Here is a 16,883-nt window from a genome sequence, read left to right as displayed (position 1 = left end):
ATTTGTCTTGAAATATCTTGCTTCCTCCATCTATGGTGATTCAGAGTTTTTGCTGGGTATGGTTGTCCTCATTCGTATCTGAGGTTTTTTAGAGGGTGCAAAATATATGTCCAGGCTCTTCAAGCTTTTAGTTTCTGTTGAGAAGCTGGGTATTATTCTAATAGGTCTGAATCTGTACTGTGCAAATATATCACTAAACATGAAAATTTAGGAAAAGCACAAAAGCACTTCAGTAAATTCAACACTCTAAGAGAATTACTATACTAATATCCATGCTGGATTGCCAATACCACATACCAGAAAAGCAGAAGATCCTAAATTATGCATCTGTCTAAAAGGTCAAACATTAACAATTCCTTCCACTAAATATCACAGTAAACAGTGTTTAAATGTTACTGCATGCTCATAAAATAGATAGCATACTGACTTGCTACATACAATTCACTGTATTTATTCAAAACTGTTCTCTTCTAACAAAATATCTAGGTATTACTGAAAAAGGAAGTCTCAAAAACCCAGCAGAGAATTTGTTCTCTGGTTTAGTCTCATGAAGAGCATTTTGATCAAACCTAGCAAGCTTCCAAAGGAAAAGTACAAAATGTATGGCTCAAACAATCAAGGAACACTAAGAAGTAGAATGGAGCTGAATCCTCTGTGGAGATTAAGGCAGTGGTAACCTCAAGGCAAGATCCCATTATCCTAAACTTATTGTTTGCTTTTGCAATAGAACAAGAAACTACATTCCAAAAATAAAAAGCACATCTGTGAGCCAGATCTTGAGACTGGAAGACAAAGGCTTTTAATCCAGATCTTGAGAAACAGTGACCATGAAAATGTTAGGTCCAGGCATGGTGGTACACATCTTTGATCAAAGAAGGTAGAGGCATGCAGATCTCTGAGCTCAAGGTCAGTTTACAAGTATCAAAATCAGGCCAGCCCAATCAATCCAGAACTTTCACTCTCTAAAACCACCACCTAAATATAGTTAAAATTTATCTTCTGTTTAAAAAGTAGCAATCCCCCAAATACTTTGTGACAGCAACAGAAAACAAATTAAAATATTATACAATGTAGCAACTGAATTGCATATTGTTTTCCCTAATTAAATGAAAATGACTCTATACAACAATAAAAAATACACAAGACTCTAGCTGGTTTATTCTGTTACTTGGAAGCAACCAAGATTTCTTTCAGTAGCTCAATAATAATTAAACTAGGGTACAACCAGATAGTGAAAACTAGTCACTGTTAAGAAGAAATAATATTTTCCCATGTCCTCATAACTGCGTAGTTCACATTAAGAGAAGTAATGTCATCCTAAAAAGCTATGGAATATATGATTAGATCATTATGACACTATGGTAAAGCAAAACTATGGAATCAATACAAATATCAGTGACTACCAGAAGTCATAGAATATTGAGTACTATATCTAATGCAATGAAATTCGAATTTATGTAACCCATCAACATAACAGTTAGCAGGTGTCCTGCAAGAGACCCATTGAGAACTCCTGTCCTTGGAGTATTTGTCAGGAATCAACAACCTAAATTCAACTACAAAATAAGATACCCACCACAAACTAAAGAAATATAGGAGATAAATGTGACTGACTGACTTATTTATTTATTTATTTATTTATTTATTTATTTATTTATTTATTTTGTATTTTTGACTCAGAGTTTCTCTGTGTAACCTTGGCTGTCCTGGGACTCCATTTGTTGACCAGGCTGGCCTCAAGCTCAGAGATCTGCCTCCAGAATACTGGGATTAAAGGCAAGTACCAATACCACCCTGCTGATATTGAACATTTTTAATAACCTTTTAAAAACAATTAAAAATATCTGAATATATTAATTTTAAGCTGATTATGTCTAACTACTAAGGTTTTCTTATTTTTACAAAAGTGCATAATGAAATACTTAAGAATTTAAGACTTAAGAATTTAAGATATAATCTCTACAATTAGTTTGGCAGAGATAGTACATATATGCATATAAGAAGTAAAAGAATTAAACAGGGCAAAATGCCAAGGTTATTATTCAAGTATGATATAAAAAAAGTTTTCAGCAAATTTTAAATTTTATTAATGTAAAATTTATAGGGGACGAACCATAAAGAGATAGGAACTCCACAAGTAAACCAAGAATAGTCAACTAACCTGGACCCTAGGGCCTCCTAGGGACTGAACCACCAACCGAAGAGCAAGGGCTGGACTTAAGCCCCACTGCACATATGTAGCAGATGTCTTCCTGCGGGTTCTCCCAACAACTGGAGCAGGGCTTACCCAGACATGGTTGCCTGCCTGTGGGTCCTGCTTCCTTAACTGTACTGTCTTGTCTGGGCTCAGTAGGAAAGGATATATGCCTAGTCCTGCAGAGACTTGAGGTGGCAGGGTGTGTTGATTCCAAAGGTGGGACCTCCCCCTTCTCAGGTGACTTTGGAAAAACATTAGAAAAAATAAAACTCAAAAGAAATACCTACAAATAGAATGGATCAGGCAGAAGACAAAATATCAGGCCAGAAAGATAAAGGATCTAAACCAAATATACAAGAAATAGGAGATTTAAAAAAAAAAAAACATAAATACATAAAAAAATTTAAAAAATTTTAAAAAAAGGAATGAAACAAAGAGGAAATATAAGCCACCATGAAAAGTTTGACCAAGTTTACAAACTACAGGCATAGATGAAAGAAAAGAACCCCAGTTAGTGTCATAGATAATAACTTCAAAAAGTTCTTAAAAGGAAACAACCCCAAATTAAGGGGAAAACATACACATACTGATACACGAGGCACACAGAGTACCAAACAGAATACAGTGTCATTTTAATACCTTGTAAAGACACAACAATATCCCGTATGAACATAGGCTCAAAAGTATTCAATACAGATTATACATCATGAGCAAGTTAGCTTCTAGCCCTTAGTATAGAGATGGTTCAACATGCATAAACCAAAAAATGCGTTAAGGCACATAGATTTAAAGACAAAAATCACATGATCAAATCAATAGCTTCAGAAAGGGCCTTTGAAGAAAAATCCAACACATCATGATAAAAGTCCTAGAGAATGTAGAACTGGAAAAACGTACCTCAATGTAATAAAAAGCTATACATTGGAAACCTACAGGCAATATAACCCTAAATTGAGAAAAGCTTTTTAAAAAATCCACTGAAATTAAGAATAAAACAGGATAGCCATCAACCAAGGGGTACACATGGCTCTAGCTGCATATGCAGCAGAGGATGGCCTTGTCAGGCATCAATTGGAGAAGAGGTCCTTGGAACTATGAAGGCTCAACAGATGCCCCAATGTAGGGGAATCGAGAGTGGGGAGGTGGGAGTGGGTTGGGTGGAGGAACACCCTCATAGAAGTAGGGGGAGGGAGGATTAGATAGGGGCTATCCAGGAGAGGGGCAGACTGGGAAAAGGGATAACATTTGAAATGTAAACAAAGAATATATCCAATTAAAAAAAGAGAATAAAACAGGATGTCCACCATCTCCACTACTTTTCAAAATTGTGTTTGAAATATTAGCTGGCACAACAAAGCAACAAACAGAAATTAAAGGGATACAAATAGGGAAAGAAGCCAAAGTACTATTTATATATAAATTCTACCAGAAACTTTCTAGAAATTAAAAATAAATTTGCAATGTGGCAAGATACAGAATCAACTTGCAACAGTTTTTCTATACACCAACAAAAAAAACCATGCAGAAGGGGGCCATGGACACATGGACACACTACCATTCATAATAGCCTTAAAGAAAATAAAATATCTAGGAACAAACCTAAGCAAGGAAATGAAGGACCTCTACAATGAAACTTGGAATCTCTGAAGAAGCTAGAGATAGACACTAGAAAATGAAAGACAACTGCTTGTGGATTAGAAGAATTAACATTGTCAAAATGGCCATCATATCAAAAAGATATTTACAGAGCCCCTGAAGCTGCTAAAAGAAATAAGCAGTACCTTCATAAAAGTGTAGGAAATGAATAGGGTTCCATTTGCCCAAGGATTAAGGCCACAGATTAACAAATAAGCCATGTTTCTACACAGTTTAAAAAAAAAAAAAATCAACTGGGTGAAGTGAATGTGAGAAAATCTTTGTCAACTATTCATCTGATAGTGGGCTTCCATCAAAATGTATAAAGAACTGAAAAACAAAAAGAAAAAAGTCAAAACAAATGACCATTCAGAAGTGGGCCTAGCATATGAAGAGAGAATTTTCAGAAGAAAAAAAAAAAAAAACAGTTAGGAAATATCTTTTAAAATGTTCCTCATTCAGGTGTTGGCGAGGATGTGGAGAAAGAGGAACACTCCTCCACTGCAGGTGGGGTTGCAAAGTGGTACAACCACTCTGGAAATCAGTCTGGGGGTTCTTCAGAAAACTGGTCAGGTCACTTCCCGAGGATCCTGCTATACCACTCCTGGGCATATACCCAGAGGATTCCCCAGCATGTAATAAGGATACATGTTCCACTATGTTCATAGTAGCCCTATTTATAATAGCCAGAAACTGGAAAGAACCCAGGTATCCCTCAACAGAAGAATGGATGCAAAAAATGTGGTATATCTACACAATGGAGTACTATTCAGCCATTAGAAACAATGAATTCATGAAATTCTTAGGCAAATGGATGGAGCTGGAGAACATCATACTAAGTGAGGTAACCCAGTCTCAAAAGATGAATCATGCTATGCACTTACAAATAAGTGAATACTAACCTAGAAAACTGGAATACCAAAAACATAATCCACACATCAAATGAGGTACAAGAAGAATAGAGGAGTGGCCCCTGGTTCTGGAAAGACTCAGTGTAGCAGTATAGGCCAAAACCAGAACAGGGAAGTGGTGGGAAGGGGTAGATGGGAGAACAGGGGGAGCAAAGGGGGCTTATGGGACTTTCGGGGAGTGGGGGGGGGGGCCTGAAACGGGGAAATCATTTGAAATGTAAATAAAAAAATATATCGAATAAAAAAAAAATTTTCATTATCGGTAGCAATTAGGGAAACACAAATCAAAGCAACTTTGAAAATTCAATGTACCCCAATCAGAATGGCAAAGATCAGCAAACACAAGTGACAATAAAAGCTGGAGGGATGTGGGGGAAAGGAACTGTCATTCACAGCTGGTGGGTCTGCAAACTTGTCCACAGTGGAAGTCCCTGCGAATAATTCTCAAAGAGCTAAAAATTCATCTGCCTTATGACCCAGCTAACTCCTTGGATTTTGCTCAAAGAACACACAAAGAATATGACACCTCAAAGATAACTTTGCTCATCCATGTTAATTACTGCTGACTGCACAATAGCTAGGAAATCTAATCAACCTAAAAGTCCTACAACCAACAGGGATAATGAAAATATGGTATATATACTATATATTACTATGTAGCTATAAAAAAATGAAATTATAACTTTGCAAGTAAATGGATAGAACTAGAAAAATTATATTGAGTGGAGTAACCCAAATCCAGAAATGCAAAGGTCATATTGTTCTTTCAGAAGAGGCTCTTATGAGCAAAATTTTCAGATATGAGTGTAATATGTATATCTGGGGAGGTAACTGTAAAAGCCAATTAAGTAAAATGGACCATTGCCAAGGTGGGGAGGTGATGAAGCAATAGAGAGGAATCGCTGGGTACAAGTGATTAGATTAAGGAACAGGAAAAAAGGAAGCACCTCTGATTTAGGGGGAGGGTTAGGGAGATAAATACAGGAGGAGAGAGAAGTACAAAATAACAGTAAGAATGCTGAAAAGTTACAAGAAATCATATTACTATCTACCTAAAACCAGAAAGCTCCTATAATGTTCATATATAGTCTCATCTGAGGTGGCAGTATTCCCTCCAAGGGCTAAAGATCATCAAACAAACAAACAAACAAACAAAACCAGTAGGCATGAGATGAGAAGCCCTCTTTGAGTTGTTAAACTTGTCCCAGACTCCCAAAACATTACAAGCTGCTGCTATTGCTTTTGCTTGACCTCAGAGATGGGAGGTTAATTCTCTACTGCTGAAGACACCCTGCCTGTCAGATAAAGTGTACAGAAACCTTAATCTGGAACTGACTAGAAATACTTCTTGAGTACTAGTTTTCATGGTAGTACCTAAACGACGCCATGCAGCTTCCACAGGTGAAAAGCAACCAGCAGACCTCTGAGGCCTAGGAACCACTTAGTACCTAGATGCACAACAGCTAAAAGGCTCCAGAACCTAAAGCTCACGGAACATTGCTGAAGAGGGGGCAAAGCTCTAAAATCAAAGAGTTTGCTGTGAGACTGTCTTCTAGGAATGCTAGAAGCTACACCCAGGGTCTCACTAACATAACTGCCTAAACCTGAACTGAAAAAGAACAAGAGCAGACATGCTAATGTCAATGGGGGCAAAGTCCAGCAGGCCTCAACCTTACACAAAGAATAAAGGCAACTAAGGAATGTTGAGAGGGAGAAAACAAACCTTCCTCAAGGGATGAGCATACCAATTGTTTATCCTATACCAAATGATCAGTCCTGCAAGCATATATACAACTAAGATTATACACACTGAGCAGGTCACATTTATGTACTTAGAAATACATATGTGTACAGATATATATTTATAAAAGTAAAAATATATATTTATAAAGTTCTTTTCCTTGGATGGGGCAGATAAATTAGATAATGAAGGTGTTAAAGTAAGACTGAGGATGATAAATTGGCTCAGCCTGTAAAGACACCCTCCGCTAAGCCTGCTAACCTAAATTCAATCCCCAGGGCTCACATGGTAGTAAGAAAGAAGCAGCTCCTACAAGCTGTCCTCTGATCTTCATACTCTACTATGGTATGTGTATACCCATAAATGCAAACATCCATACAAAAAATTAGGAAAACATTTAATTAAATAGCCTAGAAGCTTGGAATACCCAAGACACAATTTACATATCAAATGATGCCCAAGAAGAAAGGAGGAGTGGCCCCTGGTCCTGGAAAGGCTCAGGGCAGCAGTGTAGAGGAATACCAGGACAGGGAAGTGGGAAGGGGTTGATTGGGGAACAGGGGGAGGGAAGAGGGCTTATGGGACTTCCAGGGAGGGGGAATCTAGGAAAGGGAAAAATCACTTGAAATGTAAATAAAGAATATATCAAATAAAATATATATATACATATTATATATATATATACATATATACACACACAAACACATACATACATATACCCACACACAGATTAAATCCCTCTCTCAAACAGCATCCAAAAAAAAATTCCTTTGTGCAATAAATAGCAGTTAATGCAGAAAATCACAACTGGTCCAAGTATAGAGAATATGTGTCTGTGAAGTGCTCAGCCATAAACCAGACATCTATATCATAAACCTCTCAGAGAACATCTTAAAATACAGGACGGAAAGAGGCAGAGGTCAGGGGAAGACTGGGGCAAAACTGTTATCTTCTGGGTATGGCAGGACTACTGAATCATAAACTCAAAGCAGCTGTGGTTGCCTGCACATGATCAGGAGAGTAAACATTCTGCTAGACTGGTATCCACCTCTAGCAACCACTGACAGTTGATACCTTCTAGTGAAGAAAGGGTCAGATCTGGTTATGAACATGGTTCCTGGTAGGTCAGCCATGCTCTAGTGGATGGCCTGAACATCTAAGCATATATGGGCATCACAAATAAAAGACTCAGTGAAGCAGTATTCGGCAAAACCAGAACGGGGAAGTGGGAAGGGGTGGGTGCGAGGACAGGGGAAGAGAAGGGGGCTTACGGGACTTTCGGGGAGTGGGGGGCTAGAAAAGGGGAAATCATTTGAAATGTAAATAAATTATATCGAATAAAAAAATTAAAAAAAAATCAATAGGCTGAAAGGTGGCATAAAACTGACAAAGAATGGAGGTGGATCTAGAAGTGGTTAAGGGAAGGAATGTAAGGCATCAAAATGCACTGTATACATAAATGAAATTTTTGAAGGTGAAAAATACTGTAATAAAAAATTTACTAAATGTTAAAACACATAATACAGAAAATTTGCTGTAGTAATAACCTATCCACAGTAATATCCTAGCAGTCAGGAGATGAAGCAAGCAAAGTAAGAATTCAAAGCCAGGGATGCTGAGCTACATAGCAAGAAAGGAGGACAGCATGAATGAATGAATGACTACGTGTGTGTGTGTGTGTGTGTGTGTGTGTGTGTGTGTGTGTCTACCAAATGATTAGTAAATATAGGGCACTAAGCCTTTGCCTTGCTACCCCTCAAAACAAAACAAAACCAACAGTTTGATGTTTTCTGGATCTAAACATATCTAAAAATTTAAGAGAACAAGAGCCCATCCCTAATCTACCATTACTTAGTAATGTGAATATAAGTAAGCTACTCAGAGTCTATTTCTATGCCTGAAAATGGGGTTCCCTCTGACATTAAAATGCCTCTTGTATCCTGAATATAGTATCAACTATCATTACTTCAAGATAATCATCAAACCTTCTAAAAAAAAAAAAAAATCAATGAAATTATGGTAAGAAATTCCAACATGCTTCTTTTATTTATTTTCCTAATTTTTATCTTACTTCTCTGAACAATCCTTCATCTTCCAACTACATTTTATATTTATACTATTTCCCCCTGTGATGTTCATTTTTTAACTCATTAAAAAATACAATCACCAAAATGCCTCAAATCCTATTGAAATGTGTTTAGACAAAGAGGTGATAATTAAGTTGTTATAATAACTTTTTAACTCACTTTTTAACTCACACCAAAACATAACACACTGCATGCAATTTCAAGGTTCTACACCTATCACACCAATATCTATACATTCAAACAACGCACCATAATTTGCACTGATAGATCGTATGCTCTTAAAAACTATTAAGATAGCAGAAGCCAAAGTATATATATTTATTATATATGTATATTATATGTGAATATATATATATATATGAATACATAGCTGAAAGGAAAGTTACCATGTTATGCTTATAGGAACAATTTGTATTTGCTTTTTCTCCTACCCTGTATCTACCATGAGAGTCTCAGTATTAACAACTATAAAACCAAAATCCTGATCAGCCACAAAGATACTCTATATCCTACAATATCAAATATTCAGCCAAGATTTAATTCATTTGATAATTATAAATAAGTTTATCTTAATTTGCAATTTGCTTGTTTTTAATAAATTATATATACATCAAAGAACTGTATTCAAAGAACTGCACCAAAAACTGCATTTCCCTTTGACTCATTATCAATGATTGCTTGATTAGTATACTTATGGAAAATATTTCAGAAGCCCTGTCCTAAAGCAGCACTTGGGCATGGCATGTGGTACACACCTACAATTCAAGTACTGGAAACAGGAGAATCTCTTACCCTGTACCAGTCAGCACCACATTTAAGAGCTTATCTCTAAAAGTACATAAAAAAAAAAAAATTAAGTAAGTAAAACCGTTATTTTAGCCAGTGAGGTGGCCATCCCTATAATCTCAGCTGCTCAGGATGCTCAAACAGGTGATCACTGGAGCCCAGAAATTCAAGCTCAGCTTGGCAACATCTTTCAATCTTGATTCCAAAAAAAAAAAAAAAAAAAAGAGAGATAATCATTAAATAAGTAGCTAATAAGGGTATCCCTATTACTAGACAGCTTTATGAAAAAAAATTATATTTTTATTTTGGGGAGAGCTATTTATTTCTTGGAACATAGTAAATAAATGTGCTGGCTGCTAGCCTAGCCAAAATAAATTTGAGCTCAGTGTTTGTCCAGAGAAACCTGGCTTCAAAAAAATAAGGAGAAAAATGACAGAGAAGAACACGTGACAGTTTTATGTGCCACACACATACAGGCATAAGCATCCATACATACTTGAACACACACTACACAAGCATGCACCCACCACACACACACACACACACACACAAACACACACACACAAAAGAGATGATAATGGAACCATTAACTAGAGGACCTAAGGTTCCTGAACATTCACATGGAGCTAAACTTCCTGGCAACTCAATGAAGACTGTGACATGAAGCATAAATCTTGTTTTAAAAATGAAAAAAGAAGTGGATTTGTATAATTAGTAGTACATTTTAAAAGCATACTAGAAAATTTGCCTAGGTAGCTCAGTGGCAGATATTTTGTCTACTATGTGCAAAGCCCTGGGTTTGAATCACAGCACTATAAGAATTATGTATACATGACCCAACAGGTTATACTCAGGAATTTATATATACATACACATACATATACACATATACGCATATATAAACAAATACAAAAAAAGCATTAAGTAACAATTTTTAAAAAGAAGTCATGGATTTGAGGAGGGGAGAGAGGAATATGTAATAGGGTTTGGAAGGAGAAAAGGAAGAGAGGAAAGTAATTAAATTGTAACCTCAAAAACAACATATATATATATATATATATATATATATATATATATATATATATATATGACATTTTTAACATGAACACTTAGTAAACTTTATATCTATTCCTAGATATATTTTAAAATAAGGAAATACAAATTTCTCACAATTTTTTCCCAAATAATGTTTTTTTTAAAAACTTAATCTAAAAATAATCTATATCTTATTCAATTTGCTGTCAATTTTAAATTCCTCTTCAAAAGCCTATTAGAAGGTAGAAGGTGCATTTGATGACTAAAGCCTATTATATCCCAGTACTTGAGATGCTGAGCAGGTTCACCACAAATTCACGGGTAGCTTGGCCTACACAGAGAATTCTAGGTCATCTTATGCTAGAACGACAGCCTGTCTTAAAAAATAAAATAAAATAAAAATTACTCTTAGTAGAAATAATTTAAGAACAATATCCTGAGACTAGAAAGATGGCTGTGCAGTTAAGAGTGGTTGCTGTTCTGTAGACAAGCAGTGTTTGGTTCCCATCACCAACTGAACCGCTCACAAGCACCAGTAACTCCAGTTCTAGGGAGCCTGATGCCCTCTTCTGGCCTGTCACTAGACACTGGCACAGTACAAATGCATACATGCAGGCAAACACTCATACACATTAAATAAAAGTTATCAAATCTTCAAATGGCTTTCTAAAAAACAAGATTATAACTATGCCTAACTCAATTACAAAAATGTCACAATACTGTATTCTTTCAGCATTAAAAACTATATTTTATTATAATAAAAACATAATTAGTTAATAAAAACATAATTATTTAATAAAAACATTGCACCAGGCAATGGTGGCGCATGCCTTTAATCCCAGCACTTGGGAGGCAGAGGCAGGCAGATTTCTGAGTTCGAGGCCAGCCTGGTCTACAGAGTGAGTTCCAGGACAGCCAGGGCTACACAGAGAAAACCTGTCTCAAAAAACCCAAAAGAACCAAAAAAAAAAAAAAAAAAAAAAAAACATAATTGATTTTTTTCAAAAGAGTATAGAGCATACTGCAAATTTTTAAACCGTTCAGAACGTTTTTGACTGCTGTACACACACACAAATTAGAGAAAAATTATAATGAAAAGTTATTCTTTGTATCAAACAACATTAAAAGAAACACAACATCCTTTCACCATAGCTGGCTAGTATCAAAATAGACCTAAGTTGAAATTTGCAAATGCAGCAAAAACAAAGCCTTGTGACCAATGCATTTTCAAATTACAGTGTGATATATAATACAATACCCATACTAATCAAAAGTGGATTAGTATGACAAAATGCCTCCCTGATTACTGTAAAGTCATTTCTTAAGTTTGTTAAAGAGGTTGACCCTCCCAAAGAAAACTTCTAAAGCATTCAGAAAGTGTCAATATATGAAATAAATCTTTTTTCCCTAATATTTGCCAATGCTATTGAAATTCTAAGGATTAATTATGATTGATGTGAAGGATCTATAAAACATTTTTGGCCTATTATTATTACTTCCCATCTCAACACTTTCCCTTCATCAAGATCAACATATAATTATAAATACCCATTTCGCTTATCTCTAACTTATAGATGGAGAGCCTTTTGCCCTGATCATGTCACAATCAACTCCCAAAATTAATTTCCAAACTGAATACGGTATCAGCCACTACCAAAATGCTAAGAGGAAAAATATTGTTTAACGTATTTAGTGTCTTGGATATTGTAAATATATAAAATGTATTTGCATATTTCACATAACATGTATATGTAAATAATCTAATCTTTCTAAGGAACAAGTTAGTGTTCAATCTGGAGGATCTTAATCACACCTGTAATTCACAGAACTTCTTTCCTTTCTCTCCACTTCTCTAAAGAGATCTAGTGTTTTATGAATCGCAAGGCTGCCAGCAGACATCAGGTAGGAGTTTGCAACTGCAGTAAAAACCAAAACATTCTGACTAATGAATTTGCAACTTACATTAATACATTCATTTAAATACCTGTACTCAACGCCTCTCACTCACTAAGCTTCAGCAGGCAACACTGGAGTTACAATAGACAGCGGCAGACTTTATAGTGCCAAGTTCGGCTGAATCCCCGACACTATCTCAATTAGGAAGGGGCAGAACCATATCCGGTTCTCGCTGAATACAGTTTCCCATGCTTCCCATCTTAAAAACTTTTACGTCTTCCCAGAAGAGCAATAAATATACGAAGACGCCAGGAAGAGTGCCTGTAGGGGAAAATGTCTGATCAAATTAAATCCCTATATATGGAGCCCGAAACTTCAAAACTTGTCAAACACATTACAGCAGCAGGAGCACGGTATGTGTTGCCCCTTCTTCCCCACGTCTTCCATGGAGCCAGCTCCCACTATCCCTACAGCAGTTTGACTTACTGGTTAGTCGGAGGTGCGGTCAGCGGTATGGCCACCTCTTCCTCCTCGTATTCTGGTCCATCCAGGGAGTCACCTTCATCCACTGTCCCCAGACCGGAGCCCAAAGGGGGCAGCTGCGGAGGCGGCGGCAGAGGAGGGAATCCGCCGCCCGGCCCGAGCGTCTCAGCAGGCAAAGACAGAGTCCCCTTGGTGAAAGCGGCGTCTCCCGCAGGTCCGGCGGCGGCAGCACCGGCCACGCCAGCAGCAGCACCGCCGGTCAGCGCGGCGCCCCCCAAGACACCGGCCACCGGCCCGGTCCCCAGGAACCCGGACCCCGACGCGGCTCCGCCACCGAGGGCCGCAGCCAGGTCCGCGTCCGCCAACCCGGGACACGGGGCGGCTGCCACCGGCAGGGCCGCGGGTAACTTTACCCGGCACGCTGCCGGGTAGGCGCTGGAGCCCGTGGCCGCGCCGCCGCCGGCCCCCGCGGTCGCCGGGCCGCCTTCCTCACTGCCCGCCTCGGCCGCCATCATGTTGAAGCCCGCTCTCCTCTAGCTACCGCGCCGCCCGGGAGCCCCGGGGGCCAGCAGGCCCGGGCTGCGAGCCGCCCCACCCAGGCGCGTCCCCCTTCAGCTCTCCAGGCAGAGGAAACAACAACAAAAGGAGAGCGCCCGCCGCCGCGCCCCCTCCCCGGGCCACAGCCCAAGCTCCGCGGCTGCTGGCTGGCTTACGGGAAGCGACGCGGGCAAAAAAGCCCGGCGCCTGCAGAAACGCCAGGCGAGCCTCACGGCGCACACCCACACTCACGCGCACACATGCACCGGGGCGCCAAACTTCCTGGCTACGCTAAAGAGGAAGGGAAGCCCGCTGCAGCGGCTGAGGCAGCGCCGTCTCGGCCGCCGCCGCCGCCGCGCCTCAACGCTCGGGTTCCGGCCGCCCCCACCGCAGCCACCGCTGGGGCCGCCGGAGCCGTGGCCGCCGCAGCCTCATCTCCGCCAGCTGGAGACCCGAGCGGTGGGAGGGGCGGAGGAAGGGGGCGGGTCCGCAGAGCCCGGCGCGACTGCTGGCTACCTGCGGCTCTCGGGAGCGAAACCCGGGAGAGAAAGGAGGGCGGGGACGGGAGGAAGGGAGGGGCGGGGCGGGGGCTTCTGCGCAGGCGCCTTCCGGGAGCGCGTCCGGACGGAGGAGGAGGAGGAAAAGCAGCCTGGGCAGGAAGCGGCGGGCGCGCGCGGAGGCGTGGCAGCCTTTCCCACCGAGGGACGCGGGGCGTGTAGTGCGCCATCCTTCCATGCCACCGGGCTCGGTGCAGGCCTCGCTCCCTCGGCTTTGTTAACAAGGAGAGAAGGAAGATAGCTCATCTCCACGCCCGGGGGGCTGGAGGGACGGACGAGGAGGCGGTGGGAAGGAAAGGATGATGCCAGGAAGTGCATTCACTACTTTGTAACTTGTAGAAAAAAAATGTCCTTAGGTGCCCGTACAGTCGACAACAAAAGTCAAAACAGTATTCAATAGTGTATTCCTTTCCGTTGCACGATATAAATCACCGTATAACTTAGGTAAAATAAATTAAGTCTAGATCCTTTGACGCAAGAAAACAACGGTTGAAAGGAGCCCAAGGAAAGTGAAAAGGTAGAAGTCAATTCTACCATTAAATACATAAGTTCTCTTCACCGAATGTCTCTCCTGTCAGAGAAGGAATGCACTATTAAGAGGAAAAGTGCCACCGAAGTCATAAATCAATTTTGTCCTAGGAATTTTTGTCCTAGTTTGTATGCAAAATCTGCAACACATACCAAAGACACACTGCATATCTGAACTTTGCAAAATAACCAAATTCATATCATGTCACCCTTAATGTTCCCTAGGAAAAAGTTTTCTTTACCATACATGTGTGTATATAAAAATTCATAAGCACACACTCAACTGTTAGAATTATCTTTTGGTGTTCCCTGGGGAGAGGCTCCAGGGCCCTGTTGAGTTCCAAAATTATTATCTTATATAATGTGTGCACATTTTCCCATTTACACAGTAAATCATCTCTAGCTAGTCCACAATTATTAATATAACCTAAGTGTCATTTATGCCATTATTATAGAATAATGGCAAAAAGTCTGCGCAGGTGGAATTTTTTCCAGGTATTTTTATATGAGGTATGTGCCACTCATGAATATATAATTTGTTGATATGAGAGCAGATAGTATAAAAGCGGGCATTCATATAGAGAGATCATGCTGATTTCGAAATTTATCTGTGTGAGAAATTTGCCCTTTAGGATTCATGTACTGTACTGACTTTTCTGTTCTCCCTGCAGAGTGTCACATTGAATGGCACTGATTATTGATAATATTTTCTCTGTTAAGTTTGACCAAGCCAACTTGCTAAGAATAGCAAGAGGCTGAGGTCGAATACCAAGGAAGGAGGGCACGGGTACCATTAAGGGAAATGACAAACTATAGACAGGACATTTCTATATTCCCATATACCCTGTCTGTCACAGCAATCAGTAATGCTTGCCACTTGTGCAGTGTGCCAGCTGACAACGTGACAGTAAATTGTATAAGGGAGCTGGAACTCAGAGTAAAACTCTGACCCATAACTTGTAAGAAATTTTATCCAAGAATTTCTGAATCAGAAACTGCACCATTTGTGTTTAGATGAGTCCTTTCAGTGATTGTTGACACACTTAAATTTGAGAACTACTGTGCTATATTATAATATATAAATTAGGGAGGCAATATACAGTAAAAAAAAAAAAAGCTGTAAAAAGAATAGGTGTCATTCGTTCATTCGTCGGGTGGGTAAAATGTGGGAATTGGTTAGCTGAAGTCTGGATTCTTCTAAACCAGTTTGCAGAGGAGAGCAAAAGCAAGCAGATCTATAACCTCTAAAATAAGAATGAAATGCTGCTCTTTAGAGCAGATTTTCTTTTAAATGTACAGTAACGTCCCAACTGGGCCTATTGCTGTTACTTGTGTAAGCCACAAGTGCAGCATCCCAACCTCAACTCAACCACCGAGCGAGATTTCAGGTCTTTGAAAAGACTGTTAGGTTATCTATCACCACCTCTATGTATCCATCTTCTCAGTGTATTCAATGCCCTCTTCCTGAATATTTAGGTCAGGCTCCCTATTCCAATCACAAACTTGCCTTCTCCTTCTCCCAACTTCAATAGTACTTAAATATCCATATTTATTTCAGCCTGATACCTCTTAGACACATATTGTTTCCCAGTTACTTTTAAGTATGTGTAATTAGAAAACTTCACTGCAGAAATAAGCCATGGTCTATCTTTTTTTCTAGATCAGCTCTTCTTGCTGCTTTTAACAAAGCACCTTTCTTTAAAAGCATAAACACTATGCTACATCACTGCACATCGTTGGAAATTAATTTTCTATCAGCAGGAAGGAACTAGTAAATCTATTTGGGAAGTGTACATATATGTGTACATGCATGCACATATACTCATACACGCACATGGTGTGTGTGTGTGTGTGTGTGGTGTGTGTGTGTGTGTGTGTGTGATATAATATATATTCCTATTTGAAGTGACAGGCAAGTCTGTCCTTTATTCTTTTATTACTGCTTACACACTTTTTAACTAATTTATTTGCATGAGTGTTTTACCCGCATGTATGTCTGTGTATCATGTGTGTGCATTGTCTGCTAAGTCCAGAAGGATGTATTGTGCATTTTCCATGGAGGCCAGAAAAGGACTTCAGAAACTGGATTTGCAGATGGTTGTTAGCTGTCATGTGGATGCTGGGGATTGAACCCAGGTCCTCTACAAGAGCAGCCAATGCCCTCACCTGAAAAACCATCTCTCTAGCCCCCACACTTTCTTGACCTCTGTTGTCTTTTATGCCCAAAACTAATGTTCCTATTTCATCTAGTTTTCTCCTTGGCCTCTTTTCTTTTTCTACTTCTCTTTTTTTTCCCTGATGATTTCTATTTCATATTGTTCTTCTGTGTCATCTTCTTATAACCCCCTAAATTCCCTGATGCGAATATACTTCTTGAAGCTTCCTGAGTCAAAAGCTGAAGGACAGTTTTTATTTAAGAAATGGAGCCGGGCGGTGGTGGCGAATACCTTTAATCCCAGCACTTGGGAGGCAAAGGCAGGCAGATTTCTG

At 39.4% G+C, this 16,883-nt stretch overlaps 1 protein-coding gene across 1 annotated transcript in view; it reads right to left on the bottom strand.

Moving 5' to 3' along the window:
* Positions 1 to 13,860, bottom strand: part of Rasa1 (RAS p21 protein activator 1) — a 63,455-nt gene extending 49,595 nt beyond the window's left edge. The window contains exon 1 of the mRNA XM_052160045.1: positions 12,775 to 13,860. Coding sequence (XP_052016005.1) covers positions 12,775 to 13,286 — 512 coding nt within the window. The 5' untranslated portion in view covers positions 13,287 to 13,860. The remainder of the gene's footprint in view (positions 1 to 12,774) is intronic.
* Between the last annotated feature and the right edge of the window lie 3,023 nt (positions 13,861 to 16,883).

The sequence above is a fragment of the Apodemus sylvaticus genome, chromosome 16, assembly GCF_947179515.1.
Source record: "Apodemus sylvaticus chromosome 16, mApoSyl1.1, whole genome shotgun sequence".
Lineage (NCBI taxonomy): Eukaryota > Metazoa > Chordata > Mammalia > Rodentia > Muridae > Apodemus > Apodemus sylvaticus.
The sequence above is the reverse complement of the archived record's forward strand: the minus strand, read 5'-3'. Positions and strand labels throughout refer to the sequence as shown.